The sequence below is a fragment of the Porites lutea genome, chromosome 5 (assembly GCF_958299795.1).
Source record: "Porites lutea chromosome 5, jaPorLute2.1, whole genome shotgun sequence".
Classification (NCBI taxonomy): domain Eukaryota; kingdom Metazoa; phylum Cnidaria; class Anthozoa; order Scleractinia; family Poritidae; genus Porites; species Porites lutea.
Window position 1 is genome coordinate 12,714,511 of NC_133205.1, and position 22,292 is coordinate 12,736,802.

The following is a 22,292-nucleotide window of genomic DNA, read 5'->3' on the forward strand; positions in this document are numbered from 1 at the left end:
CCGTCATAGGTCTGTTTTGTTTCTCGTTAACTTCTTTTCCGCGGTTAAGAGCGCAGTCATGGCCGTGCCAATTACACCCCTGAAACTGGTACACAGTTTGTGACTCAAAATTGAAACCGTCGACGGGAAGTTTACGATGCCCAATGCACTTCTCTGTATTGTTCAGCTGATGTCTGATATGTATTCTGTCTTGGTGCGCCACCCATTCTAACCATTGAATCGCCAGCTTGATAGAGCTTTTAGGTTTGAACTCATGCTCTGCTAAGCGTCTCGTATAACTTCCCGTGGGCATGTCCTCCATCAGCGCCCAGAGATAAAGCGCATTTGCATCGTAACCGATGATTTTTTCACAGAGCTTAGCAGCCTCGCCTTCCTCTGCTTCTCTGATCTTTGTTTTGCCTGCTTCATGATGTCGGTGGAAAATAATACTTGGGCCGTCTGTGTTGTTGTCTTTAATGAGGTGATAGAGATCGCTGTTCGCTTGATGGAAGAGACTGTAGCAAGTTTGAGGTGAGAGGTATGAGAAGAGGTACTTAAGGGTGAGACCAGGCACAGAAATCCCATCTTTAAACATATCAATCTTTCTCTCTTGCCAGAATTGACTCATTTATTCTACTGCCTCGAGGAAAGGTACTACATCCAGATTATTGTACCAAACCAAGAAATCTTTAAAGGTGGACATTTCATTGTCTTCCCATACTTGCTGGCAGTATCGGTACTCTTCACCCGTGATGTTAGCGTTCATCAGACTTGAGTAGAAGGCAGCGTGTGGGGGCAGCGATGTTTCTTCTAGCTTGTCCAACTTGTCTAGCCACTGATATGGGAAAAATCCCTTGGTCTGTTCGCACTCGTACGCTTTCAGGGAACTGATCGTAGCTGAAACCTGGGGCGAAATAATTAGAGATGTCGCGAAACTTTAAAGAGTCTGTCTTGATACACATATTGTTATTATTCCTTTTCACAGTAAACTTGATGGGCTGATGCTTCATGAGGTACGGGAACAGGAATTCTTTGGAAGCATTCAGGTCGTACATTCCGGAATTGAAACCCAACACTGGCAGTTGTTGTATATAGGCGTTCAGTTTCTCCTCTAGTTGACTGAGGACTTTGTGGTCACTGACGTCCTCTGAACCACCTACAATATCTTGTAACTCTTCTAGCTGGTCCCGCATCTGTCTCAGTTGCTGTCTTCTTTCTCTGTCCACTTCAACGTTCAATCTTCGGTAAAAGGAGGGGTCGTTTTCATCGATCGGCTCATCGTCAATGAATGCACGATCTTCTTCATTCTCAGCCTCAATCCCTTCTTCATCTTCTTTGTCATCGCTTGCCCGCAAATCAATCCCTCTGCTGTCATCTTCGCTCTCTTCTTCACTATTTTCATCTTCGCCAGACTCTACATTTCCTTCCTGGATGTCTACGAGTATTTGCGCTAATCAGTCTTCGTGGGATTCACTGTTATTCGGGCCTCTTGCGGTTTCAAGAGCTTCAAATACTTCTGCGTACCTTTGGCGTAGCAGGGATGAACTTTTGGTGCTAATCTTGGTGAGGTACTGCACAAACGCTTCAAGAAGTAGGTCTGAATCTCCCTCTAACACGAAACATTTGGGTGCTTGGTAACCAGGCACGTTACTGCATACACTCACACTTAAGGGCACATGGGCGGATTGCCAGGTTAACTTTTCAGTGTTCTTTAATTCTTGCGCTTTCTCTTTATCAAAGTAACATTCAAAATCAAAGGTGGCGCGGTAAGGGAAGTACCGCCATTCGTCTTCTAATTCTTCAAAGATAATTTTAGGGATGTGATATGCTCCACCAGGGTACTTGAGCTGGACTTTGCCGTCACAGGTTTTCTCATGACGCTGACATTTCCACATATCTTTCCAGTACTTGCCGCAGGGAGACCAGCAAAAGGATTTACTGTACCGGGTGAGATCTTTAATATACGAAAAATGGTTTTCGTACAAGTTCAAGTAGAGTGTGCTTGAATAACGGCGACGTGAGCGGCGGATCAGTGTAGCGGCAATCTCGGGAGAATTTTCTTAATTTTCTTCGTCTTCACTGCGGTTCTGGGTAGGCGCGAGAATGTACACTTGAATATTCACTTCATACAATTTTTCTAGGTCGTCTAGTTCGGTCAACTTGACTCCATGGAACTTCTTTTTTCCTAACCCCGCGTCTCGGTACTGTTGATAATAATACTTCGTGTCTTTTTCTAAATTCTTCTTCTGACAACCATTGTGGAGGGTCAGACAGCGGAAAAAACAAAGATGATGTTCATGGGGTTTGCCTGTACTCGCATCGCTTTCCAGAGGTTCAATTCCCATATTGTCCACAATGTAGCCAGGCAAGTATTTTCCTCGACCGATGGGGTGATCCCTGATCTTCAACACAAACCACGTCACATTAGTGACCACACCCATGACCCATTTTGAATTTGGTCTCTGTTGTCGCACCCACTATAGGAAATCGATGTTACTGATTTGGTCATACAAGCGCTCTAAATCATCTTGATTGGAGACGAGAAACGGCTGTTCCAACACCAAATTATTGTTGGCAGACGGGTGATGGTACTGTAAAGCCCCAGTTTCTGTATTACGCAGAATAAAAACAAAGGCGAAGTTGACTTTGAAGACGGTAGGCTGATCAGCAAAGATTCGGCTCAGTTGCTCGCGGGAGGCGAAAATTATACCAATCTTGAAGTCCGTTGCGGCGGCTAAATCGGGTACGGATCTGGGGCCAGTGTTGCCGGTACGTCTGAGTAATATTTTCCTCCGCGGCAGGAATAAGGTTTGAAGGAATAAGAACAGGATCAGCTTCCCAACTGGAACCTGCAGTTGCAGCGGATGCTTGAGTGGGGGCTTGTCGAGTACCAGGATGAGCAGACTTCTTAGGTTTTTTCGCAGCTGGTGCTTCATTTGAAGTCGTAGTGCTGCTTTTACGGTTATCTGCTTGTTGTTGTTGATGAGCGGTGCGGACATGAAAGGGTCGCGGTTATGAAAGTTTTCTCCACAGGTTGCGCAAGTAAACGTACGTTCGGCAGCTTGTTTGTTGTGGGCTTTCAAATGCTTGTTTAGATTCGACTTCGTTTGAAAACTCTTGTCGCAGCGCAGGCATTGATGAGGCTTCTCCCCAGTATGGACCCGTTGATGACTCTCTAGGTGGTTTGGGCGAGTGAAAGTTTTACCACAGGTGTCGCAGCGATGTTCCTTGCGAGGCTTTTTGGCTGCGGGTTCACCTACCCGGATTGAATTTTCTACAGTTAGTTATTACCTAGTCTTAGTATAAACCTTAACTAGCAAGAAACTCCGATAAACTCTATTTTCCTACAATGAGCGTGATAACTTAACAGTTGGGTAGATGGTTTGTTTTGTTATTGAACAACATAATAATCTAATTTAATAAGTTAATCCACGATATAATTGACTTTCAGAGATCAGCGAGTGGGTAGTAATAACTGCTATATTGCTACAATCAACTGCTTGGTGGAAATTAACCTGAAATTCATCCGATTGCTTCGAGTCGTTTTCTCCTCTCAACAACGTCTGAATCGACGGGCCGTTAATGCCGTCCGGTGACGTCACTCACTACCCGAAAACCGGGTAGTGATTTTGATTGGTTGATTGTCTAAACATTCGCATAATTATGTATAATTCGGAAAAATTTTAGCGGGATTGTCGCTTGATATTCAGCGGATCGCATCCCTGCCATTCTTTCGTGTAGTTCAAACATTTCGATAAGCTTAATCTTTATCAGCAAAATTGCCCTTGTCTTCGAAACTGAAATGCTAATTTGAACTGCCAATGAAGAATCATTGCGGAGAGTCGGTAGGTTTTTCATTTAGAGACGCTTTGTGGTTTCGGCGGCCGGTGATTTTGTTTACGCGAAGTTTTCTGAGATCAATGTTGTAATTCGACCTTCTTGCTATTTTCACCGTCAAGTGTAATGATTCTGTTAGCTTTTCTTTCTTGTTTCCTTGTTTTTTTTCTTCGTTAAGGACCAAATAGCTTCTTTTCAATTAAAGCAAATCACTGTGTTTTTGAACTAATTGTCTCGTGTGTGTGTTTATTTCATTTGCGTGATTGCGACCTAGTTTGATTATAGAATTCAGTACAACCGGTTCAGAGTTGTACTGCATGCAGTTGATAGTTTGAACGTTAAACATGAATTACGATTGGAAAAATAAAGCAATTCTGTATCATGCAGACATTTCCAAACGATATTTCTCGGTTTGCCACTTGAAAATCGTGTTTTACTTTTTGCATGAATTAAAGCAAAGATCAAGGAGTAGTGACGTCACTGGACGGCATTAACGGCTGGTCGATTCAGACGTTACTGAGGGAGTAATAACGACTCGAAGTAATCGGATGAAATTCAGGCTATCATCAGGAAAGAACTCAGAAATGGAATAGAACACTTACCGGTATCTCTTGAGCGGTGAGTTCCGACAGCCGAGCATACACCATTGGGATCCACTCATCGGGTATCAAAATAGATTCCAGCGATAATTCCCAATCGTGGGTCGAGGAACAGGCATCTAAAAGAGCTTGAAGCTCATCAACGTTGGTAATAAAAGCCATGATGCCCAAAAAGTGAATAAAGGTTTTCTCAAACACGCGAACTCGAACAAACTATTTCTTAGGAAAGCGATTGCAAGAATGAAATACTGAAGGGAAAGCGCGCTTTTATCAGTGTTTTTTGTTAACCACATAATAGATTGTTTACTATCCAATCAGGGTCAAAAGAGCCCGGGCAAGTTTGGGCCGGCCTATTGTTCCAATTGTAGTAGAGTGACGCTCATTAGTAAACCTATCCACTTCATTATATATGGAGGAAGGCACTTAATTAGTATGCAGGAAATCTAAATTAGTATGCAGGAAATCCAAGGGAAATCCAAAATCCGGCTAAGTTTCAACATAGTAGACTACTTGCATCACGTGATCAACCACGCCCTATTTTATCGAGGAATCCTTTGAGTTGAACCGCCCACTGGACAGAGAGCAAACCGTTCTCCTTTTGTAGGTCTACAGTGTCTAATAATACCCTTCTTGTAAAAACAGTTAGAGGAATGGAAATAAGTCATACGCGTCTCGTCCCGACGAAAATATTTTCAGTTAGAGGACTTGCAGTAGTCAATGAACACCAGTTTCCCCTGCAAATTGTAATGATTCGGGAACCGTTCCGAGCTGATTTCGCATACACTTTGTAGGGTCAATGCTTTGATATAGAAAAACTGGAGCTACACGTTTAGAAAGTGGTGGGAATCGTCAGTTAGAATTTTCAAACACTGGAGGTTAGGGGGCGTAATCGATCATGTGGCCAAGTAATTTGCATTTCTTTTTTCAATTTTTTTTTAAAGTTTACTTTACTTTATCATCTATCATTCCTCGTGGATGTCTTTAACAATAGTTTTTGGAAAATGTGCATAGTCTTTGTTAAAATTATTTTATCGAGGAATTCATTATCCGTGACCGGTCGTGTCCGGGTGGTCCCGTTTAACCCATAGAGGCAATAATGGTCTTACCCTTTTAATAGCTGGAGACCATTACCGGGCTGAATTATGAAAAAAAATGAACTAGGTGATGGTCAAAGCCAAGAGTTAGTTTTTCCGAACTTGAGATGTGGCAACGCCTTTCTTGTACAAGGCAATGAAGTCGTCATGGCATCTGCATTTAATCACTTACATTTTCTAGTTCGATTTGGGGTAAAGCCTTAGTAGACGTGTAATAACTCGTTGTGTTTCATCTTTGACAGTTTGAAATTTATTCAGAGGCTAGATCTTCTTGAAGATGGTTTATGTGGTTTATCGCCCTAGAATGTAGCTGAGAGTATAAAATGTAAAAATTGATATTGAAACTAAGACCCTGTTTACATGGAGTGGGGGACCCCGGTCTAGTGGGGTAGGTTTCTTTTCTTTTGTGTCCTCCAGAGCGTGAAAACAAAAGAAACCAACCCCACTAGACCGGGTTCCCCCACTCCATGTAAACAGGCCCTAAAAAGACTTGTTAGTTTGAAATGTTTACCAACAGCATTATATAGAGTGTTTTCACTCACGTGGCCAGCATTTATGCAAATTTATTGGAACAAAAGAAAGCGTTTGCATAAGAAAAGAGTTAAACTCCCACAGGATTGGTTTGGGACACCATCGTGGCCGCGGTTTCATTGTTTTGGGACACCAATATGGCCGCCATGACGTCATGTGAAAGCACTCTATAAAGGGTTCATGATTTTCCAGTCACAAAAAGTCCGTGCACATAAACTTCCGCTCTCAATTCCGGAAATAAAATTTGGTCACGCAACCGTTAAGTTGCCATAAATACATGTTCTGCGAATCTAACTTGCTGAGAACGCCCAGCTCCGTTTTGGCTACGTTCGCAAGGAAAATGTAAGTTGCTATTATACTATGAAAATGTGGAAGTCTTCATATGCTGGTAAAGAAGGTCAAAAGACCCTTTAATTTCATGATCAAAAGATTTGATTCTTGTGCGAAATTGTCACAGATTTAAGGCACGTTTTCAATGTATCAATTTGAAACAAACGGCTCGTTAAATTGTTTGCCTTTGGTTTCCTTATTAGTTCCAAACTGATTTTGGAGGAAAGGCAAACGGAAATAACTTTTTAAATCTGATCTCTGATCTTAAATTCAGAGATAATTGGTCGGGAAAACTTCCCAACAAACATCTCACGTCTAGTCTTCACGCTCGAGTGTAAACAAACATGACAGCTGCGTTATCTTGACAAATTATCTTGTAGTTTGATTGAATTTTGTATCAAACGAAGGGACGGCAGAAAAACAATCTATGTCTTTGATTTTAAAACATGTTGGTTAAATTTTTACGTCAATCCCGCTTTTGATTAAATGCTATCTTTGGAAAACTTGTATTTCTGTGTGTTTATTACATAAATTGAAAGGTTGGTTAAAACAGGGCATTGCATCCAACTTTAAAATTGAATTTCTTCCCGCTAAATCATTTCCAGAAAAAATCCTTTGGATATGTAAAAGAACGATTATTCGGTTTTCGAAATCCAGATTTTTCGACGTATTTCATTCAGTACCACATACTTAGATTAAAGGTTATTTTTTGGCTAGTTTTCATCTTGATAAAAGAGGGTTCGCCAAATGTAATTATATTTTCAAAGTAAATAGAAAAGAATTGCTCAATTTGCTTTTAACACATATTTTGGCATCATTCTACAAGATTTAGTAGATTTTATTTCTCTAGAATGTAATAATAATTGTAAAAAACACTCTCGTACAGTTTGAATTCGACTTTTACTTCTCGATTCACTAGAACAATTACAGCAAAAAAAGAAAAAGAAAATACAGAATTAATAAACGCGGACCGAAAGCCTTACAAAAACGATAACTTAAAGTACAACAAATGACTAAGAAAACGAGCAAAAATTACAGGAAAAACTATACTTACAAGATCTGTACGGCAACTCCGGATACAACTAAGCGACTGATTTACATGAACCAAAAAATAAAACTTTATACTAAACTGGACTGAAAATAATGAACCTAACGAACTTACAAAAATTGACAATGACGATTACGTAACGCAACGCCGAGACTAGAATACAGAAAGAATACGCATATGAAAAAAGGCTAACAAAAGACTACTCCAAGCGCGATAACAAAGGTACTAATTAAACTAACTTTACGCAACGCAAAACATGAAAAAATAAAGAACCGGAAAAAACTCGCAGTCTCTCGTGGCTACAATAATAAAAATTTAATATTTATATTGCGCAAAATACATGTAAATATGATCAAATGTGCATTACATGAAAGTAAATTATGAACACTAATAAGTTATCCAAAATAACTAAAAATATTATATAAAAAACAATGGATCTTTAAAAATATAATAGATACATAATCCTAAAAAAAACCCTAATAAAAAGCTAACCTAAAAAAACGGGTCTTAAGTAAACCTTTAAACCTATTAAAATTGGGCTCATTTCGTATTTGTGATGGTAACCCATTCCACAGTTTAGGTGCCGCAGCTAAAAAAGGATGGTCACCCAATGTCTTTTTAGTTAAAGTTCTCGTTTGAAGAATGATTCCCATTGCACACGATCTTAAATTGTATCTCTCTTCCTCCCTTTTGCTAATGAGTTCTTGTAGATATACCGGAGCTTGTCCATGGATCGCTTTAAAAGTAATTATAACAAGAATCACCGAAAGGCGATTTTTAACTGGGCTGCCAAGGGGCTATTTTTTCTGAGGGGAGGGGGTGGCTATACACACTCAGGCTACCATAAAACCTTGTCGGCAACCATTGCATGCGACAGAACCTCATGTGAGACTGAAACATAAACTCATTCAGAATATTGTACCCTTTTGAAAGACTTTCGTAACCAAAAAAAAAGAGTACCATTTTTAAGTGGGGGCTGTATAATAACTTTTAAATTCCACCATTATGAATAAAAATAGACAAGTTAGCCATTAATTCGCAGCAGGAAACAATTTGCATTATTTCCACGTACCCCTCCCCTAATCCCTCTGTGCCCCAAAATATAGCGTGACAGTATAACGTGAACTAATTTGACGTAACTGGAAATTCCAAAAATTGTTGCCGTTCTACGAGTATAATGAGCAGATTTACACTAGACAGAAATATTGTATTGTATGAAAACCAGAAGTATACTAAAACAGACAGTTAACTGCCCATTGATCCCGCCTGATCCAGGGGCCTCACTGACTGCACGGAGACTTTACTGCGCTTTTCACAAACATGCGAACTCTAAAGTTCAAAAGCCACCTTCACAATTGTGTTTATCGCTGCCGTCAATCATAATTACCATCACAAGCAACGAACCTTGAAACAGAGAAACACACAAAACGGATCGAAATCCACAAATCACAAACCATGACCTTTTGAACCCGTGAAGTAAAGTTTAGTTTCCTAAGAGGTCCGTTAAGATGATTGACACCAGCGAAAAACGCAATCGTCGGTTGGCTTCTGAACTTCAGAATTCGCATGTTTGTGAAAAGTGCGATCCTAATTTGCGGTCCACAGTCTACAAGAAAACGCACTATTTTTTCCACAAGAAGATACCGATACCTGATACCGATGCGAGTTAAAAATTCGCTCCAGTTCTGTTTGTCTCACCCAAGACGAACTTTTCTTCATGGAAGATAACTATGCCTCTTTATAACTCGTACGAAGTTTTTGTGCCAGCTAAACAATATGGAAACACTATTCACAGTGACTCCTTGGATATTAAAAAGACTGAACGTGACGCACTATTATGCCTTTGTTTACTTCTGATCACATCTTCAAGCGAAGTCTCTCTTTTCAAGCAATTCATCTCAATGCACAATAATTGACCCTTGTATTAGTTAAAACCCTATGGTTCATTTATATTAATGCTGTTTTTGCCTCTCACATTGACTGTGTTCGTTCGTATTCAAAACACCTTTACGAAAATAGAGGTCGTATAAGTCATGTGTGTTATGTTTCGAGATAAATGGATTATACGCTTTTTTAAGTTTCCATTTTGCGGTGACTTTAGTTAACATCTTCATGAAGTGGTAAAAGAAATATCAAGAAACATCACGAGAGCTGAAAACTTTCAAAGGCATGTTTCTGAAACTCGCTAATGTTGACATCAATATAGCGTGCTTGCTGAATGGGCGAAAACACAGAATTGTGATCACAAGATCATGTACAAATTTAATGATAAAAGCTTAGCAAGATACAAATACAAACAAAAGCAAACCCCCTGAAACCTCGACGTGGGCTACACTTGTATGCTCTACTCAGTCACCAAACCCTGTCAGTAATAGCTCCTATTTTCCTCAAGTCGCTCTCTGTGAACCTCCCGGATGGGATGTCCCGGTGAAGCTTTAAACTTGTGTGCGAAATTCTCAGAGTCCCTATTTTTGTCCGTGTCTTCTTTATCCTCAGTATCCGAAATTTAGACCTCCAAAGTGGCGTGTGTTGCATTAAATAGAAGGAAATATTTAAAGGAAAAGCCAGTCTTCTAACATGGCAAAGTTGTCACGTCCTTCGCTCATGGACGTGCGTAGTGCCATTCATCGGCAACTGAGTTGTTCGCTTCACTGACTACGAAGGCTTACAATCAAGTCTTCAGCCATAGTGTCGTCAACTGGTGAAATACCTTGCTCCTAAATTGTGCTTCTTAATTGCTCATGTACTACATCGATCGATAATTCTCTCTTTGAGTTCACGAAGCGGCCACGGCGTTCCAAACCTGACGCTCACAGTCATCTTTTAGTGTGAACCTACCGTGAACAGCGTGTCGGTTTGAATGCAACGAGAGCATTTCTCTGAGTTTCCCAGCGCCAACATCATCTAACTGACTTAAACTCGAACAATAAAAAAATTATAGAGTAACTCCCATGATCGAATCGCTTCGAACAACGCAAATAGCCTTCTTCAGGTTCGCAACGCTTTGTGGGTTTTTCAGGGGGAGCGCAGACGAGGTACAAAAAGTATCCGTGCAAGGCTCCGTGCAAGAGAAACTCATATGAAACCATTTGTGAGAACATCGTTTCTCGGTACCAGACCCTCGTGTCTTCCCTCCCCCGGGAGGCCGTTTTTCGCCGCAGACGACCGAAAGCCTATTTTACGACTGGGCGCACAGGCAGCCCAGTAATAATCTTAAAATGAATCCTAAATTCTACTGGAAGCCAATGAAGCGTACACAGAATTGGTGAGATATGATAAAACCTTGGAATCTTAATCTTAAGCGCTTCGTCACGCGAAGCATTCTTTTTCGACCGAAATTGTAAGCTCAAAACGTGGCAAATTCTCAGGATTCGGTTATTATTGATTTTCTCGAAAACTAATCGATATTTAGCCAAACGAACTATGCAGCGATTTGTTTCACATTGAGGTCTACCTAACCTGAGAATATGGGCCAAATTGAATTTTGAGCTGTTGCCAAGAAATGTTTGACCGATGGTAACATTTGTTCTTAATAAGCGTATTCCTAGATTTATTTTAAATTATTATTCTTCTCACCTCAACACTTTGCTTAACAAGGTTGAAATGACTTCTTTGTATAACAAGCGCATTCAGAATTTCTTAATACTAGTTTACAAGAGTCTATTTTTTAATGAGTATCCAACTTATATGAGGAATATGTTTACTGTTCGCTATACGAACTATAATTTGCGCCGTACCCATATGTTGACTCTAAGCAAGCCGAGAACAACAACCTATGGACTACACTATTTTTCTTATTTTTCCGCCCAGCAATGGAAAGATCTTCCCGACGAATTAAGGGGCAGTACTTTTAATGATTTTAAGCCCACGTGTAGAGTCTGAATACGTTTATTAGTTTTCACTAATTTTAAAGGTTGACATTAAGAAAGTCTCTATTCCGAATGGAAACAATATTCCATACGCGCATTTACAGAAAGTAGTTAGAGTCCCTGAAGATGGCTGTCGTTATCCCAATAACTTAGCTGGTGTTCTCCTATGTTTCCGCTAGAAACAGATTATGATCTCCCTGATATATACGTCGTGCAAGTACATATTTTTGGAGCGGCGTCCTCCCCCTGCATTGCAAACTCAACTTTGTGCCGTGTGACCAAGACATGTTAGAACGTCACACTCAAAGCAGATTTAACTTAGACTACTAAGTGCTGTCCCAAATGACAAGCGATCTAAGCCAGATCTAAACCTTGACTTGGATGAGCTGTCAATAGAGTGTGCATTTGGAGTACGTTGGTCCGTTGAACCTTGGGGTTCAAAATAAGAAGTCTACTTCGCCCTGAAACGAAGCGCGGTATACTCTCCACTGTTTGTTCATTGTTTGACCCTCTGGGGTTTGCAGCATCAGTGGCTTTGGCTACACTATGGGTGGTTCAAGACTTATGGAAGGCTAACGTAGGCTGGGATGAGCCCCTGAGCAAAGAATTTCTAAATGGAGAGCATGGAACACTGAGTTACACTCGTTGTCTATCCTTCGGTCCTATTTCCTGTCTGACAGTGACCTGCGTCAATGCAAGTTACAGCTTTATGTGTTTTCAGATGCGTCAGAGGTTGCTGATGGAGCGTCATCATATCTGCGAAGCGAGGACCACGATGGATGAGTTCATTGCGTCTTCATCATCGGCAAAGCTAGGAACGTCACTGTGAAATTTGTTAGTATTCCAAGACTGGAATTGCAAGCAGATGTACTCGCAACCTGCATGTTTAAGATGTTGTGAAATGAACTTGAGCTGAACATTTCCAGGACATATCTTTGGACTGATAGTGAAATAGTGTTGTACTATCTGAAGAACGAGAAACGAACACTTCAGACCTCTGTAGCTAACAAAGTGGAAGAAATAAAGAAGCTCATCCTTATGATTGGCAGACTATCTGTTGCAATGGAATGAGCCTATCTTCGCTAACCGTAAGTGGATTCGTGGAGCTGACTTGTTGTGGAAGCCAGAAACCATTGGGGCAAGCAACGGACTGCATTCTATGCCATCAAGGATTTTAACTCCCTTAGCCAGGCAATCAGAGAATCCGTGAATCTGAACATTTTTAAACGTAATCTTTTTAAATTTGTAATTTAAATGGATTTGAGTTAATATCTTGTACATTTTAATAGTTTTTACATATTTTAGATTTTTTAATGTCTTTGTGAATTGTGTATTTTTTATTTTTTTATTTTTATAATTTTTTTAATTTTATGAGATCCTTTTTGAAGACCATATTTTATATGAAAAAGTCATCTCAATAAAGATTATGATTATTTCTGAAAGTTAATTTATTTTAGGTTCAAATTCAAGGTGTACTCTTAAGTATAGTGTGGTTAATTAACATAAATTTAAAAGTAGGCCACTTCCAGCAATTGCACAGCTGTTTTGGCCAGACAACTCTCAATCGTACGAGAGTATAACGAATATTCTTTAAATATTATTTTCAACTTCGTAACGTTTTGCAGCTGCACTGTAGTAATTGTTTTGAATAAAATAACATTAGTAGTGGATATTCATTCCTCGGGTTGAAACTGGTGAAAAAAAAAATGGCTTAGCTATGTTCTTTCGATTCTCAGTGTCAACGTTCTCATTAAAATGGTTCTTATGAAATAAGAACGTAAGAAGCCTGGGTGGCACACAACAATCTCAATCTCCAATCTCCTGCGAAGATCATTACTCATCTTGAAGCATTGGTCCCGCACGAACTTAAGCGATCAGCACTGAGGAACTATCGTATTCCGCCAGAGCTGTGGGCTGTAGCAAACAAGGTGTCCAGGGTGCCAAGTAATTCGAATCCTTTCTGGTGAAAGTTAATTTCAACTTCAAGCTTGTTACGCAACTTCATTAAAAGCTGATCAACTCTCTCAGACTGACCAACAACTGGTCCATATATATCTGAAAAAAAAAAGTTCTTGTCATTGTAGTATGAAAGCGCCCAGATAAATCTTCATTCATAAATTCTGTTTCCAGCGTCACAAATCAATGTGCTCTTTGTAGCAAAATACTAATTTATGTCTGTAGAGCTAACCCACCCGCAAAGAAATAATAGTGTTTTATTGTAGAAGCATGTAATTACATAACAGTCTGTTCCAACAGCCCCAACTTGATAGTCCAACTCTGCAGGCTATGAATGTCAAAGGTTTCTACAGGAGGGCGTATTTACTCTCATAACTCAGGGCTGTCAAAATGATTTTAAAAGTAGCAGGCTGATAATGAATAGTAGGCGGCTTTGGAACTCGCACCGAAGGTACAAGTTCTTGAGAGCCGAAGCATATAGGGACATTTAGAAATTAAGAGTCTCGGAAATGGCATTTTCTGGGGTTTTCAAGAGGTATTTTCCACCACGGACGCCATGTTACTTCATCAGAATACTCGCAAGACTGGGAACAATGCTGTCTAAATGTCCCAGCCGTTCCTCGACATCGCACGGTTCGAACGGTTCACAGATCTAAACCTGTTTAGATATGCGTTCAATGACATTCAAAACTGGGAAACTGATGCTTTACAATTTTATTCGATGGTGCTTATTTTTAGTCAGCAGTTATGGTAGAAGGAGATGAAAGTAGCCGGCCAAGGATGGCTAACTAGCTGGCGGTTTTGACCGGCTACCGGCCCTAAATGACTGCTTTTTAATTTTAGTCTGTTTTTCTTTTTTTTACTTTGAATGTGAAAAATATACTGCGAGCTCTCAGAAATTAAAAGCAATTCATAAAATGAAAGCAAGAGCTGTGGCTATGCTCTCTCCTCTACAGATTTCCGTTCTGCGAAATGACTGTCCGCGCATAAGCCGAAGGCCAAATGCCTACCACTTTCCCCCAATGCGGAGCCCGTTCCCAGGCTAAGCCAGGGCTAAAGGCGAAGCTCCCGTTGATAAATTTATAATTTAAATCTAACAATAATTTTGTAAATAGTCTACAAATCAGTTAACGTTAGGGCACATTCACGTGAAGGTTGAGGGAAGTGATTTTAGAGAAAAAGAATTTTCAAACAGTTTAAGGGTTAAACCAATTTTACATCGAGGTAGCAGTCTTCATGTACACCCAAAAAATAGCCGTCATTCTCGATGACTGTAGATTAGGCCTAGAAAACAAATTCGTCCTAAACAAAATAACCCAGTCGCTCCTTTTATTTTATAAGGTTAATTGGACAGCCCCGAAATATTCACATTTTACTTCCCAAGTTAGGCTACGTTTCGTAGAAACTTTCGGATTTAAAAATATGATGGCGAGAGGAATCGGAAAATGTCTCACTCTCGTAATATGTCAAATTGCATCTAAAACTTTCGGGAGATTAATACTGAAGCCCTTGTAATCTCGAAAAGACTTAACTTCACCTAGGATGACCGAACAGATACAAGTTTTATAGCGCTGCTTAGAATGCATTTCTAGAGGCCTAAGAGTACTCTGGATAGCCTAAAACGTGTTTTCAAGCTATTTAGAAGGAAACGATCGTTGAGTGCCCTTGTACTAACAATCAATAAAAGAAATATAATTCGGTGAAACATTCAGAGACAACAATTTGCATTCCGAAGACAAGTACTGAGAGTAAACTGTCCCTGAAAATCCTACGTTTTTAAGCATATAAGCTTAAAACCTTGAATGACTCAAGCTGACCAGTCGAGATGCAGGTCCTGAAAGCCTTCAAATAGGGCAAGAATCGCATGAGACTTTTCACCTCTCTTACGCATCAAGCAAGGTGAAGTGAGTAAGCTTATTTTTGAAAAGGTTGCTTTCCGAAATCGGATTTCCGACAAGCGGCGCATTTCTAAACCAAAAACCCAATAAACAAACCAGCTATGAATAACAAAATATTATTGGCAGCAGCTGTGTTTCATTTTGTATAGCCAGTGAAAAAGACATTAAAACCCATCACAAGATGACACAAAACTCTGTCAGCTTCAGCTATCAGTTAACACTAAACAAGTTTTCAGATGCTGCATAAATTTTCAGCATGAACATACTTCATATTTGACTTATCAGAGCATACTATATATAGATTTAGCCAGGGCTAAAAGCAAAGCTCACGTTAGCCTACTATATATAGTTACTCAAATAAAATAGAAAATCGTGTCATGCTAAACGGCGACGGCAACGAAAGCAGCCAGAAAACTCAGCAGATCTAATTGGTATAGGTAATCACATGATTTCGAGTGCAATTTGGAATAAATAAGCACGAGTAAATTTCTCAAAGATCAATAAAAGTGCACGAGCCCGTAGGGCGAGTGCACTTTGAGGTGTGTGAAAATTTACAAGTGCTTATTTATTCCAAATAGCACGAGAAAAATCATAATATAAACGAAAAACAAAACTTCAACAACAAATTTTGACAGCGCGCGCGTTTCTAGTTCATTCAACTGATTGGCTGAAACAGACTACTACCTTTGTCAAATTCAAACTTTTTCAAGACCCACGCTTTCAAAATCATTCAGCTAAGAACATGGAAATGTGCAAAGATCGATTTTACACCAGCCTGTTAAAGATAACTTCCTTTACAATTATCAGCAAAAGCTAGTGTTTTTAGGATCATCAGTCCTGCATTATGAAAGCTCGGCGTTTAGATACAAGAAGTATAAATTTACTGCCATTTTGAAATCAGGAAAACGCTTCGAGCAGCCAAAGATGAAAGACAGTTGCTGACTTGTTTAACGACCGTTCAACATTGTCTATTCCCGAGACCGCATCATGGCTGGATTCATGAAGAAATCTTTGAGATTTAAAACCGGAAAATGAAGCAGACAATTTGTTTTCTTTCGACGCTGCCATCGATGGGCGAGTGGAGCCACAGTTGTTGTGATGTCGGAAGCTGCAAATGTTTCCTTTTTCTCATAATTTCATTTGGATACTGCAGGAGAGAGTCATCGCCGCTCTCCTTCGTCGGCTTCATCGTAGTTGTTGAGGAAATTTATACTTCTGTGGCCTGCGACTTTGACGATATCTGAGCGTACAATGTTTGCTTTCTTCAGCTTGCTGACTGTTGTTTTTCTTGCCCTATGATTCGTAAACTTTTTTCCCACTTACTTCAAGGCTATGGATTGTTTTCATTATGTTACTTACGGTATTTTCGCCCTTCGGTTTAATTTGAACCAGGTGTTTGTCATTAAATTTTCGGTTTCGTTTGTTACTGTGGTTAAGCTTACTAGAAAGAACCAGCCAATTGCATGGTTTCATAGAGGTCTTCGCTTGACAAAAAGCTTAAAGATGAGCAACCGGACACCTTTCTCCTCCAACGGACAACACACGTGGCTTGAAATCCCTGTTGTTTAATATGATGGAAAACTTGTATCTTTGTTCATTTAATGCCTAACAAGTGTATCTGTCATGACTTGCACGTGGTTGTCACCGTTTCTGTTCTTTTTCTTTTTTTTTTACTTCAGTTTTGTTTGTAGGAATTCCACGTTTCAAGTAAATAGGACAAGTGATGCTACAGGAGAACAACACCTTACCTCGAGCAACCGAGCCCAATTTTTGTCAGTACTTCAAGCGAAGAACGACACAACAAGTGTAAGTTAAAAGTGAAAGAGAAATAGCGAAAAAATTCCCACTAAAAATATTTTCTTTTTCTTATGGTTTAGAATAAACTATTCACGAAACTGAGAAAGCTGTCTAAATTGGACTGAATCAGTGCATGGAACATTGCGTTTCCTCTTTTTATCTCACCTATTGTATGGAACAATTGTGTGAAAATCTTGATTATGAATCGGTATATTTCAAAGAGCTACACAACGACCAAGCATTCTATTGACCAACAATTTACAGAGCGGGGCAAGCTATAGTGTCAGCTGTTACTAGTAGATATAGCTCTTAAATAGTGTAAAGATTAGGAGAGCTGGATGGAACACCCACACTACGACCTCCCCCGAGAAGAGAATGGAACGTATTTTATAAACTGGGCTTGCCTTCGGCAGCCCAGTTAAAAAGCTTTGAAAGGAGTATATACCAATGCGTGATCAAAAGATCCTTAGGAGTGTGTCTTGGTCAAATGGGGTAAACAACTTCACACAAGCGCAATTAAACCAGAACCAGTGTTTTGCTGTTCCGGTATTGATTCTTCTGTTACCCGTTTTGCTGGAAAAGGCTAACGCGGGCTATGTAGACGGGGTTGGCATTTGAAATGCTCGATTAAAATGCGCACGTGCAAAGTAAAAATTCCCCCCAAAATGGACGCCCATCAAAACCTTCAAGTAGTGTACACAAAGTAATAGTTAACAGACTTAAGGAAGGAAGGAAATTACAAAACAAAAAAACTGCTGCCAATCCATTGCTACAACAAACTTTCTTACGACATGACTTACCAAGAACTGTATCGGCAACATCTGTTAGCACAACCGTAAAATGAGGATTGTTGATATACCTGTAAAGAAGAGACAGTGAATGCCACCTTTGACTCTTTACACCACAATCATAGCATTCGGAGTTCAGTTGAAGTACCCATACAAAAAACTATTTCTCATTAGTTAATAATTAGATTAGATTGTTTACCTTGGTTAAATGATTTTAGTATTATTAGAACTGCTATTAAGTCAAAAAATGATCTTTCTTATAAAATTGTTTATTTGAAATTTAACATATTTTTTCTTATTTTTATACTCATCTTTCTGCCATATATGCCTGCAAATGGCAAGAGCTAGACAAGGCGGGTGGAGTGAAATGGTTACAGCGATCACAAATGCAAAATTAAAAGAAGCTATGAAGATTATATTAAAGGGAACTAAAGTTAAACGGATAAATAGCACCCTGTTGGAAATGAGGCATCGCCCAGCGGAATAGACCTTTAAATATCAAACCTAAGCCATAACCTCACTGAAATCGAGCTCGATGAAATGCTCGTAAATTCCCGCCTTTTTGCATCGCTTGATCTACACAGTACTGTTCGTAGAACATAGGATTTGGAGTGTGGATTTTTTTCATTTTCAATAGTACTGACATTGACTCTGACGAAATTGAAGCGTTAACAACACTCTTCCTAACTCAAATGCCACAGATTCTCTTGTGTCTCGGCTTTATATTGACTTCGATGGTTTCAAATTTCTTTCTGCTGACAGGTACATATTGAGGGCGCACAAACGATCATGAAAAGATCATGAAAGCCGTATTCCAAATCCACTTGTCTGTCACCCGTGAACCCCAGGGGGCATATCATTTAACAAGACTTCTGCGTTGTTTTTCAAATGAACCGTAACCTTTCTGCTGAGATTACTGAAAACCGCACATCATCTGTATACTAATGTTCATTGTCCACTAACTCTTTCATCTTTTGAAGGACATCGCCGATGAATAAATAATGACCCGGAAGCATCTCCAGGGAGTCCCAAACACCATAGAGTTTTCCATTTCAAATGTAAAATCGAAACTGTTGAATACTGTTCCAGCTATGCGGATAATGGATCTTAGTCAAAGCCACTTCCCACTCAACTGTAAGGTTCAGGGTTTGTGGTAAACTAACTCGGTACTCTGTTAATGTACTAGGATGAAATTTATGAAGACTGCTATTGCTAGGGAGATGCAGATAAAACTGTTACCTCCATTATACTGTGTGTCGAAATGAACTTTTTAATCTGGGTACTCTTAATTTATTAGAAACCACACATCATTCATTTAACCATTTCATTTTCTTTTATTCACTACACAAAAAATGCATAAATTACAATTTCAAAATTTCAATTTCTTTCTTGAACCCAAGAATCAAATTTTGGATCTTCGTATCCTTTCCATCTCACAAGATACTCTACTACTCCTTTACGCTTTCTCTTCCGCAAAATCTTCTCGACGAGGTACACATCATCGATCTTAATAATTTTCTGCAGTTCGGGCTCATAAAATGTTCCATCTATGATTTCACTTGCATCATCTTTTAGTTTATAAACGGGTACTTGACGAGCCATTCGCTTGAAAACAGTAAAAATTTCTTCCATAAAACTAGATAAGTAGGATTTTTCAAACATTCTCTTCACTTTGCTAATCCTGACACGATCTCCCACGTGGAATTTAAATCGCACAAGCTTTTGAACATCATTCCAATACTAAGTATCCCACACTTTAGCTTCATTCGCTTTAGTCACCTGACTCGGCTTGATTACATCTTTTCACGACAATTTAGCGAATAACTATCACTTTCAGAAAAATCTAGAGATGTTTACTTATAAATAGGTATAAATTCATTGACAGATGGTGCAAATGAAACATTTTACAGCGCCGCAAAAACTGCCAAATTTTCAATTTTCACGATGTGCAAACTGGCAGTCTCGGGACAAAATACTCGGCGCCCCCCAGATCGGCCAGAAAATTATTGCGAATCAAAGCAAACCTATTTTAGTTATAGTGTTGATAAAACTTTTCACTTGCCAGAGTTTCTACTTTACTTTAGTAGTCGTTTTCTGCGGCATTATTCTTTATGTGGTATAGTTCCAAATTTTTCCAGTCCTCCTTTATTCACACATTTAGACATTCATCTAAAGCATACCTGAGAATTGGCTTGGGTTCCCGAAGGTAGCCTCCAAACGAAAGCATCGAAGTCAGGTAAATATAGTGAAACGTAACCAAAATAACTTATTTAACGGCTCCAAGTTTCCTCGATCGCAAAGAGACAAGACGAAATATCTTCCTGCTCCGTCATCCTTAGCGAATTGCCAATGATTGTTAAAGTCCTTATTATTTGATAAAACGTGAGTACCAGAATACTAGCGCGTTTGATTTTTTCTTCTTCAGTATACTGTCGGCATCGAAAATGTTACTCTTTCAAGAATTACGTTGCGTTACTACCGTGATTCCATGACTGTCATTTTGACGGCTTCGTCTCTTCAAACGTACGTTATGTCACGTGCAGTCACGGAACAGATTGTCACGCAGAGTCGCTGGCTGGTAAAGTTCAGTGTTTCATAATTGCTAAAATTGACCCAGTTTCACCTTTTTACCCCACTCTTTGATTGAAAAAGGAACTTTGCAGAGGGAAAACTTACAAGAAGGACGAAAAACGAGCCTTTAGGCTGTAAATATATACTTTTGTACGTTTCGAAATTGGAAGTGTTTACACAATTACCGCCGGCCTACCATGAAAATTCCTGAACTTCGATGGTGTCTTCCAAAGATTTCCTCCCATAACTCAAGACAATTCCCAGAATGTTTTAAATGAATGTCTAAATGTGTGATTTAAATAGCATGGAGAAAATTTGGAGTTATACCACATGTTAAATATTACCGTCGAAAATGAGTAACGAACTTAAGTTTTTGTTATCCTGAAAACCTATCCTCATTTTTGAATTATTTTAGTACGACGAGCTTCGCTATTGCCCTGAAAGTATCTTTTAGTGGAAGAAAAATAATTTTTCTGTTCACGGAAGTTGTCCAAATTTCTCCATGCGGCTTCGTTTGCGAACGCGAGGAAAGTTGATGTTAGCGAGTTTCAGGTTAAAAATTAGGGCAGCCTGAGACTCGGACATCGAAAACCAATCTTCTAATTTTTCTCACGAATAAAAGGCTTTGGCAGGAACAATCTACATCTACATCTAGGTTTCTTATCTTCCTAAAAGCTATCTATGAACAAAAAATGGGAGAAATTGATTTTTCAACTCTTGCCACGAAATTAAGATTTTGGTCGATTATTCCTGACCGTCGCTCTTAAGTGACGTTTTCGTAGCCGTCGTCGTCGTTGTTGCTTTAAGCTCCCTACTATGTGTTTCTCCACAACTGCGGCTAGAATTTACCATTTGGACGGCCAGAAGTCATGGAAGGGCGCGACAGGGAAAGAGGGCGAACTGCCAAAGAGGACGAAACTTGACTATGACCATGGCAATACAGTATCACCTATCAATGTTTTCCTCAGCAGCTGCTGGCGTAATGAATGCTGCGCATTTCAGTTACTTCCTGGCACGGCGAGGCGTATGACGGAGTGCCAGCCTACCGAGATCCGGCCATTCTTGCTCCATATGTACAGAGCTTATGCCCCCACCCCCACCCCCACCCCCCCTCCAACCTCGACATAGTGGAACAGGTATTAAGCTCTCTGAAAGCGACAACCAAGGCCGACATCTCCGTCCCGAAATTCACAGACGTATGGATAACAGGAATGAGGCCACAGCCCTACGAGTACCACTAGGGGACTTCGAACACAACAACTGCTTGAAACTCTGACCAGAAACAAATACATCATTGTGACCGCAGCTAAATGTGCTGAGGGGTACCAATATTCATGCCAAAATGTTTAAATAGAGAGCTTATTGAGGGATATAATAGACTGAAATTCGGTCCAAATTTGTTTGAATTTCTATTGTTTAATTGAAAATCGATTTTTCTATATTAATTGTAAAGAACACTCAATTGATCGTACAAGCACATTAATGTTTGTCTTATCCATCCTCTAGGCCGTCCAGGGATGCTATTGAATTGCAAACAGTGTCATAAAAATGTTAATGAATAAAGTTTGCACTTTAATGTTTGTCTATTGTCCCTATTGATTTTCAAGATGGTGTTAATGACTTGGATGTTGGCATTAATGGAAGTATATATATATATTTTTTTGTATGGCAAGTGACGCATGTGAATGCCCAAAAGTGTTACTGAATGTTGATTAAAATGCAAAAATCGTAATTGAATATGATTTATACGCAAATGTTCGTTTATTCGCGCTAATTAATGTATCTTCGCACTATTGGTCACCGTTTCACGCAAATGATTGCGTATTTTCTCGTTTAAATGAAAAGCAAAAGAATAACTCTCAGGATAAACGCAGTAACGATTTTTTTAAAATTTGTGTTTGCCACAAAATTTAGTGTAACGCGCCTGCCTAACAACATCTGAGAATTTTTTTCTCTTCTGCAAAGCAGGTAACAATTTTCCCACAACATTTGCTC

At 39.5% G+C, this 22,292-nt stretch overlaps 1 protein-coding gene across 1 annotated transcript in view; it reads right to left on the minus strand.

The window, feature by feature from the left end:
* Window positions 1-12,864: 12,864 nt before the first annotated feature.
* The window catches only part of LOC140939220 (U3 small nucleolar RNA-associated protein 15 homolog), a 133,554-nt gene continuing 124,126 nt past the window's right edge, over window positions 12,865-22,292 (minus strand). Inside the window, exons 13-14 of the mRNA XM_073388796.1 lie at window positions 17,739-17,797; window positions 12,865-13,342 (exon numbers count right to left, since the gene is read on the minus strand). Coding sequence (XP_073244897.1) covers window positions 13,176-13,342; window positions 17,739-17,797 — 226 coding nt within the window. The 3' untranslated portion in view covers window positions 12,865-13,175. The remainder of the gene's footprint in view (window positions 13,343-17,738; window positions 17,798-22,292) is intronic.